At 34.6% G+C, this 18817-nt stretch overlaps 1 protein-coding gene across 10 annotated transcripts in view; it reads left to right on the plus strand.

The window, feature by feature from the left end:
* Positions 1-18817, plus strand: part of RYR2 (ryanodine receptor 2) — a 435368-nt gene that overhangs the window by 219047 nt on the left and 197504 nt on the right. For all 10 annotated transcript variants that reach the window (XM_040597875.1, XM_040597877.1, XM_040597881.1 and 7 more), the window contains 5 exons: positions 4051-4146; positions 11219-11337; positions 11740-11873; positions 13064-13305; positions 16876-17068. In XM_040597875.1, coding sequence (XP_040453809.1) covers positions 4051-4146; positions 11219-11337; positions 11740-11873; positions 13064-13305; positions 16876-17068 — 784 coding nt within the window. The remainder of the gene's footprint in view (positions 1-4050; positions 4147-11218; positions 11338-11739; positions 11874-13063; positions 13306-16875; positions 17069-18817) is intronic.

Below are 18817 nucleotides of genomic sequence, written 5' to 3' on the forward strand. Positions count from 1 at the left end.
TATCCAGCATAGAGGTGCTTCTGTCTGGCCCACTACTTTTTCTGTTGGAGAGAATAGAAGTTGACATAGTAAATATCACTGAGACAACCAGAAGCGGTCTCCCGTGATCTCTCAGAGCAAAGAAAGAGCTAGCTGAACAGTGGCTGCTGTCACCTAACCACTGGTAGAAGGTGGTTCCTGTGGCTACGATTCTGGTTGAGGAGTTGCTGAGATCTACCACCTTTAAGTAGTTGAAGATTGTAGTGTGATGCATATGCATAGCTTGCAAGAGTGACCAGAAGTGGCGTTTTCCAACGTTAGATTGGTAGATTTTATGATCATTATAAGGTACTTCAAATATTTTTGGGTTTGATTTCCATGGTTTTTTTTATACTTGCAAGCTAAATACACCATCTATACACCTCTCTTCCGTTCTGTAACTTGCAGCATAGTGACAAGTTAGCATATGGGCCTGAGACTTCATCTAGGAGTGGTTTGTAACAATGGCACATGTTGTCCTTTGTATTGTAGTTCTATATGAAAAACTGTTTCAGAGGTAGATTTTGCTGCTTTTGCTGGTGAATTTATGATATTTGATGACTCAGAAATTTTATGACTCGGGAACAAATTATATTGTAGGTTCTTGAATGGAGTGTCCAGATCCTCCCCCCGCCTCCCCCCCCCCCCCCCCCCCCCCCCCCCTTATGTTTTCCAAACTGGTATAGGCCTTTCTTGTGTTCATTTGCATGTTACAGCTCCATTCTCACTTATCTTTGCCAATGTCTGTCTTCCTTCAGACTCTATAGTCTGTTATAGAACTTCCTTCAGAACTCTATAGTCCATTGTAGAAAATGAAGAAAATGTTTCCTGCTGTTTTCACTATATTTCAATGAAGTTAAAAAAAAATCCATATAGCTTTGGCTATCTTCACACTTGCGAGCAACCAGATTGTTCAGTCTGAATTTTTTGCATGTAGCTCAACCATTGGCAGGCAGAAAGAGTAGCAAATTTTCTCTCTTAACAGTTAAAATTCAGATGAAATGCAGGAAACTAAACTAAACTTTCACAGCGAAACTGATACTAAATCGTAGCATGAGCTTCTCATCATAGCAGTGCTACTGTTATGTTACTCTCTCTGCTTCTCTCTTTACTCACCCTAATGTCTGCATGATGCTTAAAAATGCGACATTATGTAATGTGGATTTGGGGGGGGTGTCTGCTTGTCCAAGCTTGAGATAAAAAGGTCATCTAAAAGGATCATTGGTAAAAAATTTACATCTTGATCTATCTTTCAGCTCATATATGGACACTAAGTAAAGTAAATCCTCTTTAGGCTTTTTTTTTTTTTTTTTAAGGTGTTTTTTTCATGTATACTGATGGTAGTTATTTAATTTACGAAGAATCAATTAAAGAAGTTATGACAGGAATTATGAACATTTAAAAGTATCCAGACTAGGTCCAGAGAGTTAATGTCTCAGTGAAATAAGCTGATGGCCTTTTAGAGTGCAGATGATGGAGTATGACAGTCTGTGGTTTGGTTGTTCATAGATGCAGTGGGGAGGGGGGTATTGCAGTTTTTTGTAACAGTTTAGTTTATCTCTTGTTAAATTAAGCATAGCTCAAACTGGAGGAAGCAGTGGCTTGATTGCTGAATCATTTCTCTAAGTCTGAAATTTCCAGTGGACAAGGCCAGAAAATTCCTTCTGAAAGAGTCTACTTGTTCTGCTGTTTCCATGCACTTGTAGTGAGAACAGTGCACAAGCTTTTGGTGACTTCCCAGTTTTCATGTCCCTCCTGCTCCCTTATTTTACTTCCCTAACTGTGTTATCTTCTGGCAGCTAATGCTTAAGAAGCCTGGCTTTGATCTGGCTAGAATGAATTTGTATGTTGCTCTGTTCTGAATAATGCTGGACCTGTACAGTAATTGCATGGATGACAAATGGATATAGTTTGCTCAGTCTTGCTTCAGCAAACAGTATTTTGTTTTTGAGTCTGCACATAGTAATAGTAAACTGTGATGCCAGAATTCATGGATTTTGTCACATCGTTGACATTGTGATATATTTCACTGTGACAAGAATGGAGACATTTACAGACTTTGAGTTGATTGAGACCGGGTACTACGGCATATAAAAATCACAGACTAGCAGAATGGTTTGTGTTGCGAGGGACTTTTAAATATCATCTAATCCAACTAGTCTAATTGTAAAAAAAATGTTCCTTATATTCAATCTAAATCTACCCTCTTTCAATTTAAAATGAATGCCATATATCTACTAAGACATCTGCCCTTCATCTGTTACAAATACATACAATTGCTCTGAACTTGTATTTGATCCTTTTGTATCACAAAAGAATGCACAGGAGTATAAGTAAAGATGTGAATTCAATGTCTGACTCGCCACATCCTGGTTTTTGTTTCTTTAAAACTGGGTGTTAGTCTTGTCAGAGTAGTGAGAAATAAAAAAAGCAACTGTTAGATATTGTTTTTTGTTTTCAGCGTTAAGTGGCTGTGTACTTCATCTAATGCACAGCTTTAACCACTGAATACTGACCTTTCACAAACTTCTACTCAACTGCAGAAATGCAACCATCTGTATCTTATTACTGTTAATGAAGTTAAATTAATTGATGTCATGTTAAGCAATGAACTGTTACTACTTTCGTTTAATGTTTATACCTGAAGCACAGTGAGATTATGTGGTTTGCCTATAATCAGTTTAAAAAAATCAGTTACAGAAACGGGTGTTTCTTAGTTCTAATCTGTGTCTTTTAACAAGATGCTCCTCTTATGATTCCCAAGTATTTTCAAATAACTATGGTCATGATTAATTGACTGTGTAAGATTTCAGGGTATAGATTTTGTTATCATATAATACAGCAAGAGAAAGGGATTTTTTTGTTTGTTTGTTTGATTGTTAGGGGTTGGGTTTTGGTTTTGTTTGTTTAGTTTGTTGGGGGTTTTGGCTGTGAAGCAGTTGGATTGTGATCTCTCCCCTCATGACACAGAACTGTCAGTGCAGCGACTTGTTTGCAATTAACTTCCAGATTGCTTTTCCCCTTTGCAGATAAAATTTCATATCATATTTATGTCACAAGGCTGTAAGTTTAACCTTTTATAATTGAAACGGCATAAACCCACGGTTGCAATATAATGTAGTGGATTTCTGCAGTAATAAAAGAGATTTTTAAGAGGCCATTGCCTCTTAGCAGGACCAGTAGTCTCTGCTGCTGAAAATAACCATAGAAATTTCAGGATGAAATAATTTGTTGGCAGAATTGGAAAAAGATCTTAAGAAAAGCAGTTTGCACTGTTGCACACACCAAACAGAAATGTTAATGCCTCGTTCTTTTTTTTGGAGTAGAACAGAAGCTTCTCGGAGAGCTCATGTGTAGGCACGTGCATGCAAATGCATGTATTCCAGGACAGGGCAGGCTTGTGGGTGCCTGCAGCGTTCAGTGAGATTTCTACTCAGTTATACCACCAAGTCAGTTGCATGCGTTCAGTCTACTTCAATCTTCAGCTTGAAACATGAGGATGAAACAGTTTCCAGTCAGTTCCTCCCTCCCTACAGCCCTGTCAAAAGTATGACAAACAGTTCCTGGAGATCTGTCTTATTTCCTATTATTTTTGAAAAAAGGTATTGTATCAATAGAAAATAATTTACTTTCATCACCTATGTTGTTGGCTTCGTATTCTGCTCTTCCAATGTTTCCTGTTGTTACAAGAATATTGTGTGACAGAAATTTGTTTCTACAATAGCAGCTGACTTCTGTGGGGTCAGTACTGGCTACTTCATGTAGAGTGTTTTGCAGGGATTATTGAGGTGATTGTAAAGCCAAAATAATTCTAATTCCTTAAAGGTCAATTTGATGCCAAGGGTAATTTTTTACACTTAAATCTAACTACCAGTTACTTTATTTAAATTTAAATCAAGAACATTAATAATTAAAGATAAAGAATTTGGATCCTTTCTGGCAAGACAAAACAAGGATTATTATTTTTTATTGTTTGAATGAACTTATAGTTGCGATTATTTTATTATTTTTCTCTCTTTCTTCTTCCAATAGCGGCTCTGATTCGAGGGAATCGTAAAAACTGTGCTCAATTTTCTGGATCTCTTGATTGGTTGATCAGCAGATTAGAAAGACTGGAAGCCTCTTCTGGTATGCTTTTTAGTATTTTAACTTCCTTATTTGACCAGATTTTCATTCTTTAAAATTGGTGATACACTTTTTCAGTCTAATAAGCATGAAGTTCTTCTATGTAAGTAATTTATTTATTTTTTTAAAAAATAAATTAGATTAATAAAGTGAGATTTATATTTGCAAAATTTTTACATATTTATTTCAGTTGTAGTTCTAGCTCAAGTTCTGACAGTCTTTCCTTTTAATTGACCAAGTGATTTTAATTTTATTTTTTAATTCAGGCAAATAAACCATTTAGCAAAACAGTTCCTCTGCAATTTCAGTTGTATTCAGTTGCTTTCTCTCTAATTCTAGTACCTTACCTTCCCTTCTTTGTAGAAATCTGCATGTTTTTAAGGATTTGCATCCAACTGAATATAATAGTAACCATATGGAATGGATATAATTTGTCTCTTCTTGAAGTACTGTAGAGGTACTATAGGGAGGTTTGTGTGATCTACTTGAATATGTGTAATAGAAGGATCTACAGAAAATTACTCACACATTTGCGTGTAACAGTGTTACCTCTGTAATACATACACATTTGCTTTTTAATCACCTCTCTCACTCCTGAGGTCTGAATTTCTGATTACAGTTAACGACCATGCATGGAATACAATTATGATTTGAGAATCTGGGAATTATGTCTCATTTAGACACAATTTCTTTAAGCTAGTTTATTTTCTTTGTCATTACTTAATGTTTTGTCTTCCTCCTGAACTGCTGTGTTAACCCCTTAGTGTGTAAGAGATGCAATGAGTCTCTGTGTTACTCAAAGTGAAAGTAAATGAAGTTATGCTGAGCTGTACTGCTCACTGAAATGGTGATCCTGGATCCTGCTTCCTTGGAAGCAATCTGTTCTCCGTCAACCTACTCTGCCAACCAAATACACTGTATTTTTAAATTTCCAATGGATTTTTATAAAAAAATACTGCAACTAAACTTGGTCAAAAAGACTCTTTGGACTATATTGGAAAAATACACTTTTTGAGCACAATAATAAGTAGTGTGAACACTGCATATTACGGGAATGTAAATAGCTTAAGAATTTCTCTTGGTGATATATGATTCCTTTGAGCATTGGCAGCTTGCTACTGTGTACCTCTTTACTGTCTTTAATGTAGTTATTAACATGATTGTAAACTATCACAGAACCTTAAAGTTGGTTATTTGGATTACCACATTTGCCGTGTTTTTTTTGTGGGTTTTTTGTTTGTTTGTTTGCTTGCTTGCTTACTTGTTTTTAAAAAGAAAGTCTTCAATTCTTATCAGAATAATTATTTTGTGTTCTTTTTTAAACAATACTACTCTATATTTTAAAAAAATATGTTTGAAACATGCCACTGTACTTTGATTTTCTAAACAGATGGTAGACAAATCTCATTGCATTAAAGAACCTCTGCTAAGTGTATCTCAGAGTTACTATCAAAGAGATAGTAGGACTGTTTCTGCAGTTGAGTGTTGATTTCATTGGTGATACTTGAGTCTTTACCCCTTTTTACTGATATAAATACAAAATTTTTCTTTTTTTTTCTTACACAAATATTTGATTACTGTTGTTTTCACCATGAAAATATGCCAAAATGATGTCATCTAGGCATCTGACAGTAGACAGTAATCAAATTTGGACCCAGCAACTAAATGAGATTCAAATCAAGTGATTAGTTCTGGTCTCTTGAGACTGCTTTTGACTCTTTTTTTCAAGCGTGCTTTTTGTGATTAAGATCAAGAAACAAAATAATGCTGTTGATAAGAAATGTTACTGCAGCCTGATTCCACGCACACCCCCTTCTTGTTTTTCAAGATTAGTAAAGGTATTATTGAAATATTAAAAAAAACCAAACATGCGCAGTGTAAGGCCAGTGTTCTAAATTATATTTTTACCAATGTAGTGATACTTGGAGTTCTACAGGTTACAGCAGTAACTGAAAACATGGATCTGATGTGGTGAGATCTTTTATATTCTGATTTGCCCATTAAGTGAATCATAGGACTGAACAGTAAAGAAATTATGAAAAAGGTTGAAATAAGAAAGATGTTAACAGCTCCTTATAGAAAGCTTTATTTCTTGCATGCACTAGACAGAAAAATTAGACAATAAGCAGGAGCTTGAAGTCTAAATTAAGCTCTTGTCAGGTATAAGGAATTTGCCTTGCAAATTATTCTTCCCTGTAACTAAAAGTGAAGAAGAAATTGTAGAAATAGAAATAATACAAATTGGAGAAATTTTACATGTAATAATCTAATGTTAACATATGAAATAACAACACAGTAAAAGCAATTTTGGTTTGAGACATTTCAACTTTTTATATAGATCATTGACATAAACTGGAAGCATATTTTTTTTTTGCCATTATATAAATCTTAAGTTTCACTACTAGGAGAAGCCAGTAAATGTTTGTTAGAAATGCATTTGGAATATACCTTCTGGTCTAGAAGTTGAGAATATTGTATGTTTTAAGTCAGTAAAAAATTGTCTTGTGGAGAAAAGGATAATAGACAACCAAGAAGTTAAAGCCAGGTTTTCAATACTTGTGCTACCACAGGCAACCTCAATTTCAATAGTTTGTTTCATTCCTTAAATTAATGTTGATCTTGACACTTTTAATGTATATTTTTTCTTTTCACTACTACAGTCCACTCTTGGGGTGAAAGCATTCATCTAAGGAGAATGTTCTCATAGTTATGCAGTTGCATGGGATTTGACTGCAACCTTCTTAATTTTAATGTGTTTCCCCAGTTGTTCATGGTGAAACTATTTCATGAGATACCTAATTTTACACCTGAAATTCTCAGAGCTAGGATTTTTCAGAAATTATGCAAAACTTTGTGCTCAACTTTTGGACATTCAAGATGAAATTTAAGACAGCTCTAAAAATGCAGTGTTACATGGTTTCTGTTATGTATGTATGCATTTTTAAAAATGAATCTCAAAGTAAAAATAGGGTTTGAAAATAAAACCTAAATATATTTATGGTATTATAGTCAGGTTTGAGATAAATTCTGTAAATTGCAAAGTAACCTGACATTGTAGTCGCACTTTATAATGAACCTCATGAACAATATGCTGCAAAAATTCTGAAAGTGCTAATTGCAATGCCTGTTTGTTCCGAGTTTGCTTCTAGGAACTAGGCTACTTGAACTGCTTCCCCATATGTTCTGGTAACAACCTCCATGTTGCCTCGAAAACAGATTTGGTAATTAATATTTTTTGTGGTTTTGAGGGAGTCAGTTAAACAAGATGCTAATTATGCTGTGTTTTAGTTATCTCGAGAGGCACAGTAGGTTTAGCTTTTACTATGTAAATGTGCTTTTGTGATTTGATGTGGGATGTTTGCTTGCCAGATTCTAAGCTTTATAAGGCTTGACTGGAGTGAGGATATTCACTGTTTTAATTAACAGTGGTAGGTCTACAGCAGGGAGAAATATTGGATTATATTACACCTTTTAAATAAGAATACCTGGCTGCATATACCTAAAATAATTAATTTTATGAGGTAGAGTATTTGTGCAGAAGAAACAGCATGCTCTGTTAATCACAGTAGATTAAGTTCACCTTCAACACTAAAGTTGTTGGCTACATCTCCTGCAGGGTTTTTTGTGAATGTGTTGTAATAAAATTTGATGCTGTAAGCTATTATCAATAAAATTCCTATTTTCAGGTTTTCTTATCCTTGAAATAAAAATGTTATGAAAAGAGAATAAAAGCATTAAATATAGACTCTGCAATTGTGAGTTGATTGAACAAATTAGATTAGAAATTGATTCAGGTCCTGATCTTCACTGAAGCAAAAGAAAGAAAATGAAGATTTTTTCCAAGTACAAATGTGCCTGAGAGTAGACCATGTTAGAAGTGAAATGTCACAGAAGCTGAGTGAATAATGCAATGCAAATGCTTCAATTGTCTCTTCAGTGCATGAGTTAAGGCTAGATTAGTCTTTTGCTCTGAAATATATTCCAGGTGGGATTAACTAGTTCTACTAAAATTTTAAAGGCATTAAAACATAGGTAGTAAAAAATAGAATTGGGAAGTTAGTAATCTAGTATCTTCCAAGTGAAGATTTTTGGAGAAAGGTAATATCAGGTTTTGAGTTTGTTTGGTTGTTTTGTTGTTTTTTTTTAAAGGGCATGCATTTTATTCCAGTATTCTGCAGTATGACATTGGAGGAATCAACATGTTGTCCTGAAAATACATGCTTCCTTTCATCTGTTAGTCACTCATCTTTACGATAAACTCTGTACATCATAACTGTTTGTGGTATTTGTATGAAATTCAAACGCTTCCTGCCTTACTGCCTTGAGCAACTCCAGTGAAATTGGAACAGGGCCAGTTGTAGACAATATAGAATTGGATCAGTGAAAACAGACATTGTAAATTCATATGTGATTTTTTCTGATACAGAGGGAATTTGCCCTTAGAACAAAACATGTTTGATAATTAGCATTCAGATGCTGCAGTAATTGAAGAAGTTGCCGTGGCAGCTGGGTGTAATTGATAACATTAATTTGTCATTGAACATTTGTATCTTCAAAGTATTTTTACTTCTGTCGTTGAAAAGGTTAAGACTAAAAAATGAACCCTTTATACTATTTAAAGACAAATATAAGATTCGGAATCTACCTACGCAAATCTGAAAAATGCAGGGTTATGGTTATGGCTTACATTATGTGTTATTATTTCGTATTGGATTACCGTTTGTATTGTTAGAAGTGTGTTTCAGTGCATGAGAGGTGGCAAACTTTACCAAGTTTTGAATGTTGTGATGTCACTGCATTCCCACATCTCTGCAGCATGCAATAAAGTTGTTGATCTAGGTATAGATTACCCCACTAGATTGAGGATCCTTTTGTAACGCTTTTCTTATCTCCCTCGGTATTTTACTGCATTCAAGTGACCCTGCCTGTCTGGTTGGCAGGCTGGGTGGATTGTGCTCCTGCTGTGTATGCTAAAGGGCATGTAGTCCTTTAGCTTGCTCTCATGACTCTAAGTTTTTATGCTTTATATCAATATTGTTACTGTCTGTATTGAAAGCGTACAGCTATTGCAGCCCAGATTATACCATTGCCAAATTGAGGTTTAATATGTGGGTTTTTTTTTTAATTTGTATTTGTTTGAGACTTTCTTCTTATATCTTTGGGGCTACAGAATCACTTTGGGAGTTCACACCTAGCTCGTTATATTGTGGTTCTGACTTTTCACTGCACAGAACAGGAAGATTGTCTACAATATCTACACAGGGTCACCTGCATTTTTTGTTTACATATGTATGAGCTTTGTTTGGAATCTGTTTACCAGATAAATCACATTGTCACTGTATCTGTTGTCTTCCACCTTTACTACTTTTCAGCCCTTGAGTAATCTGTATGCTTTATTAGTGATGACAGTATATCTTCCTTCAGATCCCTGGAAAAAATATTAAATATATGGGGATAAAAGGTGATGATACTGTAGGTAATCTAAATTGAAATGAGAGATCTGAATGAAGTCAGTCAATCCTCATTTTAATTCAGATTTTCTTGGGAAATAAAAAATAAAACTACCTTTCAAATAGCAAGTAATTTAAGACTAACCATTGTCTCTTCTGGCAGAGTAACTGTTTTAACAAGGATGGGAATCTAAAATCTAAGTTTAAAGAAAAAATATAAAAATCCTTGTTGACATATGACTGTTCATAATATCCTTCACATCTTTTTTTCCCTCTGTAAGAAGTCTGCATATGTTTTTCTTTATGAGGAGGTCTACAGTTTCTTTGGCTATGTGTGTCTTTTTAGTTTTGTTTTTAATAGAGTTATACCTTGATTGAAATATAACTAAGCATGATACAAGTTGGTCTGAAATTGACAATAAAAATAAATAAATTCATAAACTGAAGGTATTTTAGTCTTTGCTGGTACATAAAAATGAAACATGTCCTAAGTCTGTCAAAGAAATATATTGCATAGGTAGGTAATTTCTGTAAATTGTTAATGGTGTTTAATCTCTTTCCTCAGTAAGGTACTTGGAAAATTCTCCAGATTGGATTTTCTGCTGATCTGATAAGAGGCAATAGATTAGGCTCAGAACTCCTGGCCATTTCTATTCCTCATAAATAATGGTTTTAATACCAGACTGTAATTGTTTCATAGTTATTACTTATCTCATTGCATTTCGTTATTCACTGTGTAAGCATGCATTTCATACTTAGCAGAAAGAGATATATTGTTCCAACAATATTTTTATCCTCATTACTTTAAATTTAAGAGTTTATGGTTTTCAGCTTTTCTTTTAATTTTTGCTTGGTTGTCTCTAAAATGCTTGCTCAATTAGCATTTAATGTTAAATTTTTGGGTTGTGAGAGGCATTATGATTATTTAGTTATAAAGTTCCAGGCTATATTTTATTGTTACTCAGGAATTATTAACAACAACAAAAAAAAGAAATCAAGGGGGAAAGGGGATATGTATGTGTAAAAAACTTGCCCAAATAAATCAAAATTCATATTGTTTCCTTAAATTTGAATTTCTAATTTCTTTATTGTTTACAAATTGAAAAACTTGTTTTTATTGTTCACAAATACAGAAAACCGAAAATGCATACTGAGGGCAGCTATGTGAATGAACCACAATCTAAATTCTTAAATATTAGCTGTTGTCTATTGGTGATACACATTTTTTTCAGTGGTGTATTCAAAACCAGAGGAAAGAAACAGAAAACTGTAAATATGGAGAGCATATTTTATGTATATATTATGTATGTAGTGTGAAGTCCTCACCTCTTCATTGAAAAGCAGTATTTTACCCAGGTTTTTTGAATTTGAGTGTTGATCATCACATATTTATTATTAAAATTTCTCATTTATATACAGTTTTTTTCTGTCCTTTCTGATTTTTACTATGTTCACTTATTTTCGGAAGTCTAGAAGTACATCTAGTCTGTTTTGGCTTTGTTTTTTCTTATACAATGATTTTCAAAACTATTCCATATTGCTGAGCAATATATTAGGAAGTATTATGTGTGATTATGATATTATATGCACTTTGAATAAATAACTTTTTTTTTTTTTCCCCTCAGGAATTCTAGAGGTTTTACACTGTGTGTTGGTGGAAAGCCCAGAAGCTCTAAACATTATTAAGGAAGGGCATATTAAATCAATCATCTGTCTTTTGGACAAACATGGAAGAAACCATAAGGTAGGAAAGAAGAGACAAGTATATTTAGATGCACATTTGTGAACAACACAAGTATGTTGTTCTGTGCAGAAGTTAGATTTCAAATACTTTAATACTTTATGCGTAAGTAGAAATTAAACTTTTCCTAAAAGACATATGAGCAGTTTGAAGAAGCAAAGAGGAGTGTTATCTTCTTTTTGATTAAAACATTGATCCACACTAAGTGTTGAGGGAAGCAGGAAGAATGTATCTTAATATTGTTAGGAGAACTTCATAACTGTTATAAAATAAAACTGCTGTGTTGGATGAATTATATACCCTTACAAGTCTTTCAGTAACAAGGTATATAGCACTCTATTGCCTGAAATAACTCACAGTGGTTATGAAAAATATTTAAGATTAAAAGGATCTCTTTTTTTGCAGGTTTTAGATGTTTTGTGTTCTCTCTGTGTTTGTCATGGAGTAGCTGTGCGGTCTAATCAACATCTAATCTGTGATAATCTCCTGCCAGGAAGAGATCTGCTCTTACAGACACGCCTTGTCAACCATGTGAGCAGGTAAAAAGAAAGCAAAAAAAATCTGTATCTATGAACAAAGCAGAAAAACTTGTGGTTAAAAAAATCAGGCACTATGGAAAACCCGTTTTACTTCCAAATCCTTTGTTAAAATATTTCATTCTTACTAGGATTTTAAATACTCTTTGCAATATTGATTAGAATCAAAACATGGGTCAGAGAGAGCTGGTGCAGGCTAAAGCTGCTCTAAACTGCTTTGAATGTGTGAAAACTGTAGTCTCTTCTAAAGATTCTTGTCTCGATCTGGCTGTACTTTTGAAGTATATTCAGCCAGTGTCCTGTGATTGCCTTCACGTTTGTGATTTTGTGAGCATTTCCTAATCAACTTTGGTCAGAATCAAGAACTTTGTACCAAACACCTTCCCCAGTGCCTGGGATATTTAGGGAGTGCCCTCACCCTTCCTTCCATGGGCAGAGTTGTAGAAGCTGCGTTCCAGCGGACATCAGTAACGAGATGAAGCCAGTAGCATCTTAAACTGGCAATTCAATATTTACAAATTAAATGTTTATCCAGTGTTTGAATTTATGCTGAGACAGAAGAATCTGGCTTTAAGCGGAGATTTGTGAGATCTTCCTCGATCTCAACTTATGTCTGTTTTTAAAAGTCTCAGTCATTAAGTGGGAATGCAAGTTGAAACATAGAAATAGTACTTAGAATTTGGAGTTCATGGGATTTGTTAGATGCTGAAAACCATAAAAAATCCACAACTGTATAAGGAGAGCTTTTCAAGACTAAAAGTGAAACAGACTTTGCACTTCTATATCTAATACATTCACTCATATTTTTCATAGCCACGTGTGACTTGACTCCCCCCAACACATCGAGTAAGCACACCAATGTATATAACATATAGAGAGATGGTGTAATGGGGATCATTCCATGTCCGTAATAAATTTTATCAACTGATAAGCTAAAATCAGTAATGAAAACTTCTGTCCAAAATGCATGAGAAGAAATTATAAATATCAGGGTACTGATTGAGCTTCTGAGCTGGCTTTGGATGTCATACAGGGAAGGCAGAGCTGTCTATCCCAAATAAGGCTGTATACAAAGCAAATGTAATGAATATGTATTTTTGCTTTGCATTAGAATGTTTAATGAAAAGTCTGCAGTAGTTCGTCATGTTCATGGTATAAGTTTTTAATAACCACTTTCATTCCTTCTCCTTAAGCATGCGACCCAATATCTTCTTGGGGATTAGTGAAGGCTCTGCCCAATACAGAAAATGGTACTATGAACTTATGGTGGACCATCTAGAGCCCTTTGTGACTGCAGAATCAACTCATCTACGAGTGGGCTGGGCTTCAACAGAGGGCTACTCACCATATCCAGGGGGAGGAGCAGAATGGGGAGGAAATGGTGTTGGTGATGACTTGTATTCCTATGGCTTCGATGGTCTGCATCTGTGGTCAGGTATTCTCCTGGGGTTTTGTTTTCTTTTTGGTTTTAGTGTTGGGGTTTTTTATTTTTTTGTTTTGTGTGTGTGTTTGTGGTGGTGTTTTTTTTTAATAATACTAGAAATAGTAGTACTTTGTTTGCAATTCCAGCAAATTTGTTTTCAACAGCAGCAAAGTGAATCAGCTGTTTCAGTTGACACTAGGAATATACAAAACCAGTACCGTATATCAGAATACGTTTTACGTTGACATTACATATGGAAAAAATTGCTTTATACAAAGCAAAGCAGATAGACTAGTAATTTATATTTCAATCTGGGAATTGTTTGGTTTTTGTTTGGTTGGTTTTGTTTTTTTATAACTATAAATATTGTATTTAAAACTTCAAAGGTGCAAAAAATGAAGTCTGTCAAAAAGTCATCCATATTTGTAATTTCTGTGTGATAGTGTCAACAGCCTGAGAGATTTAAATTTTTTATATTTTTTTTCCAAACGGATTTTTAATAAGGATATTTAGTTTGGAAGTTTAAAAACACTTTAAAGGTGAAGAAGATTTTTAAGGAATGCTTTTTACTATACATTTTAAAACCAGATATTTATCTGTATTAATGTATTATTTACATACATTAAGAGTGGCTGCTTATTGCAAGACTTGCAAACTCATATTCCTAGATTACATGTGGTGTGTTTGGTCAGGTATTTTAAATCTTTAAAATGTTATTGGCCCAGCTTGGATGTATTCATTAATAGTAGTTTCTGTATGCAAATTCTAATGTTAAAGGAAATAGAAATGAGTATCTAAATTATTTGTTATACTGTTGGTTCTGCAAATATCTTAGTCTCTCTTCAAACCGGGTTAGCTCAGCAAAATCAGAATAATAAGAAAGCAAGCTTGTTCTTTTTCTTAATCTTTTTCACAGAATTTAACCTTTATGAAAAGATTCCCAGATATCATTTAGAATAGGTAGTTCTACACTTGGACAGTCCTAAACTTGAAAAAAGTTTCTACTGTGGTTTCGCCTTGTTGAGTAAAATTTTTTTGCTTTGTTTTTAAGAGTTTATTGGGCAGCAGTGAACTGTAGAACTGACTGGAAACTGGGTTAGGCTCATTGGATTGGCAATTCTTGCCACTGTGAAGATATGAGCAAGTTTTCTAAAGCTCCTTAGTGGATAAGAGAGACACTTTAGTGAGTCAGCTGTATGTCTCATTCAAGATCTTTGAAGTTTTGAGGCATTGTGCCTTGGTACTTAGAAAAGAATAGAGTTTTACATTTCAAAAGAATTTTCCAATCAAAATAGCAATGGCTTGTATTATTAAGTAAGAACATATCAACTGGAGTGGCATCTTAGGAAAGTAGCTGCCACTTTCCCTCTCATGTATAGTGAGAATTACTTTGGAACAATGCTGCATAATTAATGGTGTCACTAAAGCTGTGCCATAACTGAGTTTGTCAGAAAAAGTATTATTACAGAGAAACCAAAAAATAATAAGCCAACTGAAATAACTTCTATAGTTAAGGTCCCTTTTAGGGAGGAAACAAAAGATTACTGAAAATGAAAATGATTTTTCTACCCACTGGAAACTTTTTAATCAGAAATGTCACAAAAGAATAAATGAACAATTGTTTGTGGTTCTCAAGTCAATAATCCAGCCCAGTCAAAAAAGTCAGACTACCTTTGTGCATGCAGTTTTTGTGTATTAATCTCTGTTGTGGATGTGGCTGGTAGACTTGAAAAGATTTCTGTCTTCATTGACATTAACATGTAACACATACCTCTCAAACTTGGAAGTATGTTGAAAATCATGGTCTGTCTTTGTTCCACAATCCCAGGTTGCATCTTGGTAAGTCACTGCAGTGCCATTAAAAAAAAAAAAAATAAAAACAATCTTTTGAGCATGAAACATTTACTGAATTAATGAATAGTCAAACTAATTTCTACCCCTGCATTCCTGTTCTGGACCAAGCCTTTACCAGAATCGTATTTAATTTACATTAGTTTTTTCAGTCCTGCAATTACTTCTCGAATATGGAGAACTGGAACTCAGATTTTTACAGCCTAATGCCAGAAAAGGCACCTAGATCATTTGGTCTGACTATGTGTTCATCAAAAACCAGTACATATTTCTGTCATGTCAGCCTTGCATTGATTCCAATAACCTATATATGACATTTTAACACCTGAAAAGGCATCTAGTCACAAGTATTGTGTCTTAAGGTGGTGAAGTATCTGTTCTTCATGGTTAACTCTTCTAGAGTTTAGTTATCCCTGCCTTAAATAATTGTGCTTTTCTGTAATTTATTTGAAACTAATTCTCAGCTGTTGTGATGTTTTTCTCTGCTATTCTCCCCTGTGCTCAGTGAGTTTCGGGATGTAGACCTGGTGGAAAGTAGTTTCCTTGCAAGTCATTCCAACCGCTGCTGTTTCTCCGCAGTGTTTTCTATAGAATTCTCTATTTGTGAGGGGCTGGTAGGATTTCTCCATGTCACTCCCCTGTCTTTGCTCATGGAACTATTATTACAGCAACTGAGCTAAGGGCATCCTGTCTTGAAAGGGTGTAGAGAAGCAGCAAAAGCATCTGAAAACATTTCTTTTTTTCCCCCAACTATACCGCTGCCTGCCCTATCAAGAAAGGCAGATTGCACAAGACCCTCTGTCCTACAATTTGCAGATTATGTGCCAGTATCAGGAAGTCATTTTCCATACGTAAAGTGTCGGAAGTTTTACTTTGGATTTTCCCTTGGGGTGGTGGGGTGTGTATGAAAATATATCTGCAGAAGAATTATTGAGATTTTACTTTTACTATTTTTGCTGACGTTAAAAGCATATGCCATATTCATCATCACCTTGAAAATATAGTGCTTTTAGTTAATTTCTTGATGTATACAGAAGTTGGACAGCATAGTTAAAAAGTCAGTGCTCTGTTCTTAATACGCATTATGGTTTGTCTTATTTTTCAAAACATGTCTAGAGATATTTTCATGCAACTTTCATGCTTTTCCATGCATTTTCTGTTGTAAATGTCAGTAGATTTCAGAAACAGAGATTTTCTTTTTCTGTGTTCTATAGGTTATTTCCCTTGGGGGCAGGTGTGCTTGTGTAAATGTAATTTGTTATAAGAGAGAATGATCCTTTAGAATTCATACAAAACTTATTAAAGGAAAAACCAATATATTACTGAATATACATGCCTCAAAATATATGCTTCAAGCATTCTTTAGTCAAGTATACTAGGTTTCATATTAGATACTAATGGTTGTTTTTCAATTTGCACTTCTACTGTGAGGAATAAAATTTAATTTTCTTGGTTTTGACTGTTTATATGGGTATCAGTAGTTATTTTCACTTACATTAAATGTAATTTAATTGTATTATTTATAATTCAAATAGCTTTGCAGATGTGATTTTATTCTATTCGCTATATTGCAAGGTTTATAATCAGATCTTAGATGTTATAGGTGAGGTACTTGTTTATTATTGTGTTCTTGATCGTTGTGTTTTCTTTCTCTTTTTTTTTTTTTTAGGCTGCTGTGAAAACCTGTATGATTTTCACAAGTTTTCCTAAATGTCTCCTTTACTTCCATAGGTTGTGTAGCACGAACAGTAAATTCTCCCAACCAACATCTGTTAAGAACCGACGATGTTATTAGCTGCTGTTTGGACCTGAGTGCCCCCAGCATCTCTTTCCGGATAAATGGTCAGCCAGTTCAAGGAATGTTTGAAAATTTCAACATAGATGGCCTCTTCTTCCCAGTTGTCAGCTTCTCTGCAGGAATAAAGTTAGCATCCCATGAAGTTGTTGGGTTTTTTTCCTAGTTTTTTTTTGTTTGTTTTTTTTTTTTTTTTTCTTTTTCTTTCTCTCCTGTACATGTGATTATGCTGAATATTTCCCTGGATGTCTTTGCTCTCATTTCCCTTACTGAAATCTGCTTCTTTGGCACAGTTCCAGTTCCTGGATTGCGAGCACTACAAAGGAGTCCTGAAGAGATAGTGCATCTGTTGTTTTTCAGCACACCAGTGTATTCAGGTGGTTTAAAGACAGACTTTAGAAATAGATTCTTTATAAATTTTTAGCTAACACATTGCTACACATTCACTCCAGGACAGCATTTTACTTATATGGGAATAAAACCATCAGCCTTTGATATTGTATGTATTTGGTCTAAATCACTTGCTATGAGGTAGTAGCTATTATTTAAAGATGCATTATCTGCTCTTTCCTTAAGAAATGTTGGTGGTACAGTTTCTTTTCAGCTGGCTGAGTTAATATGAATTTAGTAATCTGTATTCTAGTTGCTGAACTGGTTTTCTATAAAATTTCAAGTCACACTTGAGGTGCCAGACTTCTGCTTCCCTGTATTGAATAGTCTGAGACTATAATATTAAAAAAAAATTGTGTGATGTTCCAGCAGGGTGACCAACTTTAGCAGTACTGGCAAAGGTAAAGGCTGAAAGCTGATTTCTGTTGGAGACAGAGCAGTGCTCTGTGAGGGATCATTCAAAGACTGTGGTGAATACCACAGAAGCTAAGAGATATCAGACAGTGGCCATACCAGCCTCTCATTCCAGATGCAAAGTGCACTTCTTAAGATTTTGCCTTGGATTATACAGGAGATACGGTGTGGTAAAACTATAGACGTGCATGCTGTGAAATGCAAAGCTATAAACCTCTATGCTTTATCTGTCATGAGAGGAATTTTTGACTGATATTTTTTGTATGCTGAGTGTTTTTGGAGAGTGTTCTGGTATAGCATTGACAAAAATGTAAGATACTCAGTAAACAGAAAAGACACAAAATTATTCTGTTGTAAGGCTAGTTTTTTAGGTGTTTTTTGATTCCTTCTGGATAGCGATGTTCTGGGAAGATTTTTTGGTATTATGTCATTGCTACTTCATGGTCACCTCATTCACTGAATTTTTCAGTAACAAAACCCCATGACAAAGTCACCATTTTGTAATGAATAGACGAATGCTTTCCCCTGAGTTTCTACTAACATGGCAAGTATACGTTTTAGGAAAAAAAATGTCCTAAGGATTTACTGTTCTGTGCAAGAAAATAAAGAACCGTATTGCATGGAATTTCCAGGCTCATTTCTCAAATGAGGGAGAGTGGAGAACCCCTCAGTGGAGAGAGTTCAGAGGTGGTTAATTGATTACTTTGGGTTATAATCTCTGCCTTCTGAGACTTGAAAGGCTGCTGCTTACTTTATAGGTGTGCTAAGCGAACTGATTATTCTCTCTCTGTGTGGCTTCTCTTTTGATCTCATGATTTAGAATACTTTTATGGAAGTGGAAACTAACTAAAAGGAAGAATTGTTTACTTTTCCCCATGTTTTTTGCACCTGCTGCTTCATAAACTCCAGCACTAGTTAGAGAAAGGTGAACTGTAAACAATGCGAAGAAGCTGCAACATTGAATCTTCCACCAGCACCCCCCCCTTTTTTAAAAAAAAAAAAAAAAAAAAAAGTAGCATTCAATAACTTTTAGGCTTACAAACTGATGAGGTTTGATACTAGAGGTGTCTCAGT

This window comes from Falco naumanni, chromosome 6, assembly GCF_017639655.2.
Source record: "Falco naumanni isolate bFalNau1 chromosome 6, bFalNau1.pat, whole genome shotgun sequence".
Lineage (NCBI taxonomy): Eukaryota > Metazoa > Chordata > Aves > Falconiformes > Falconidae > Falco > Falco naumanni.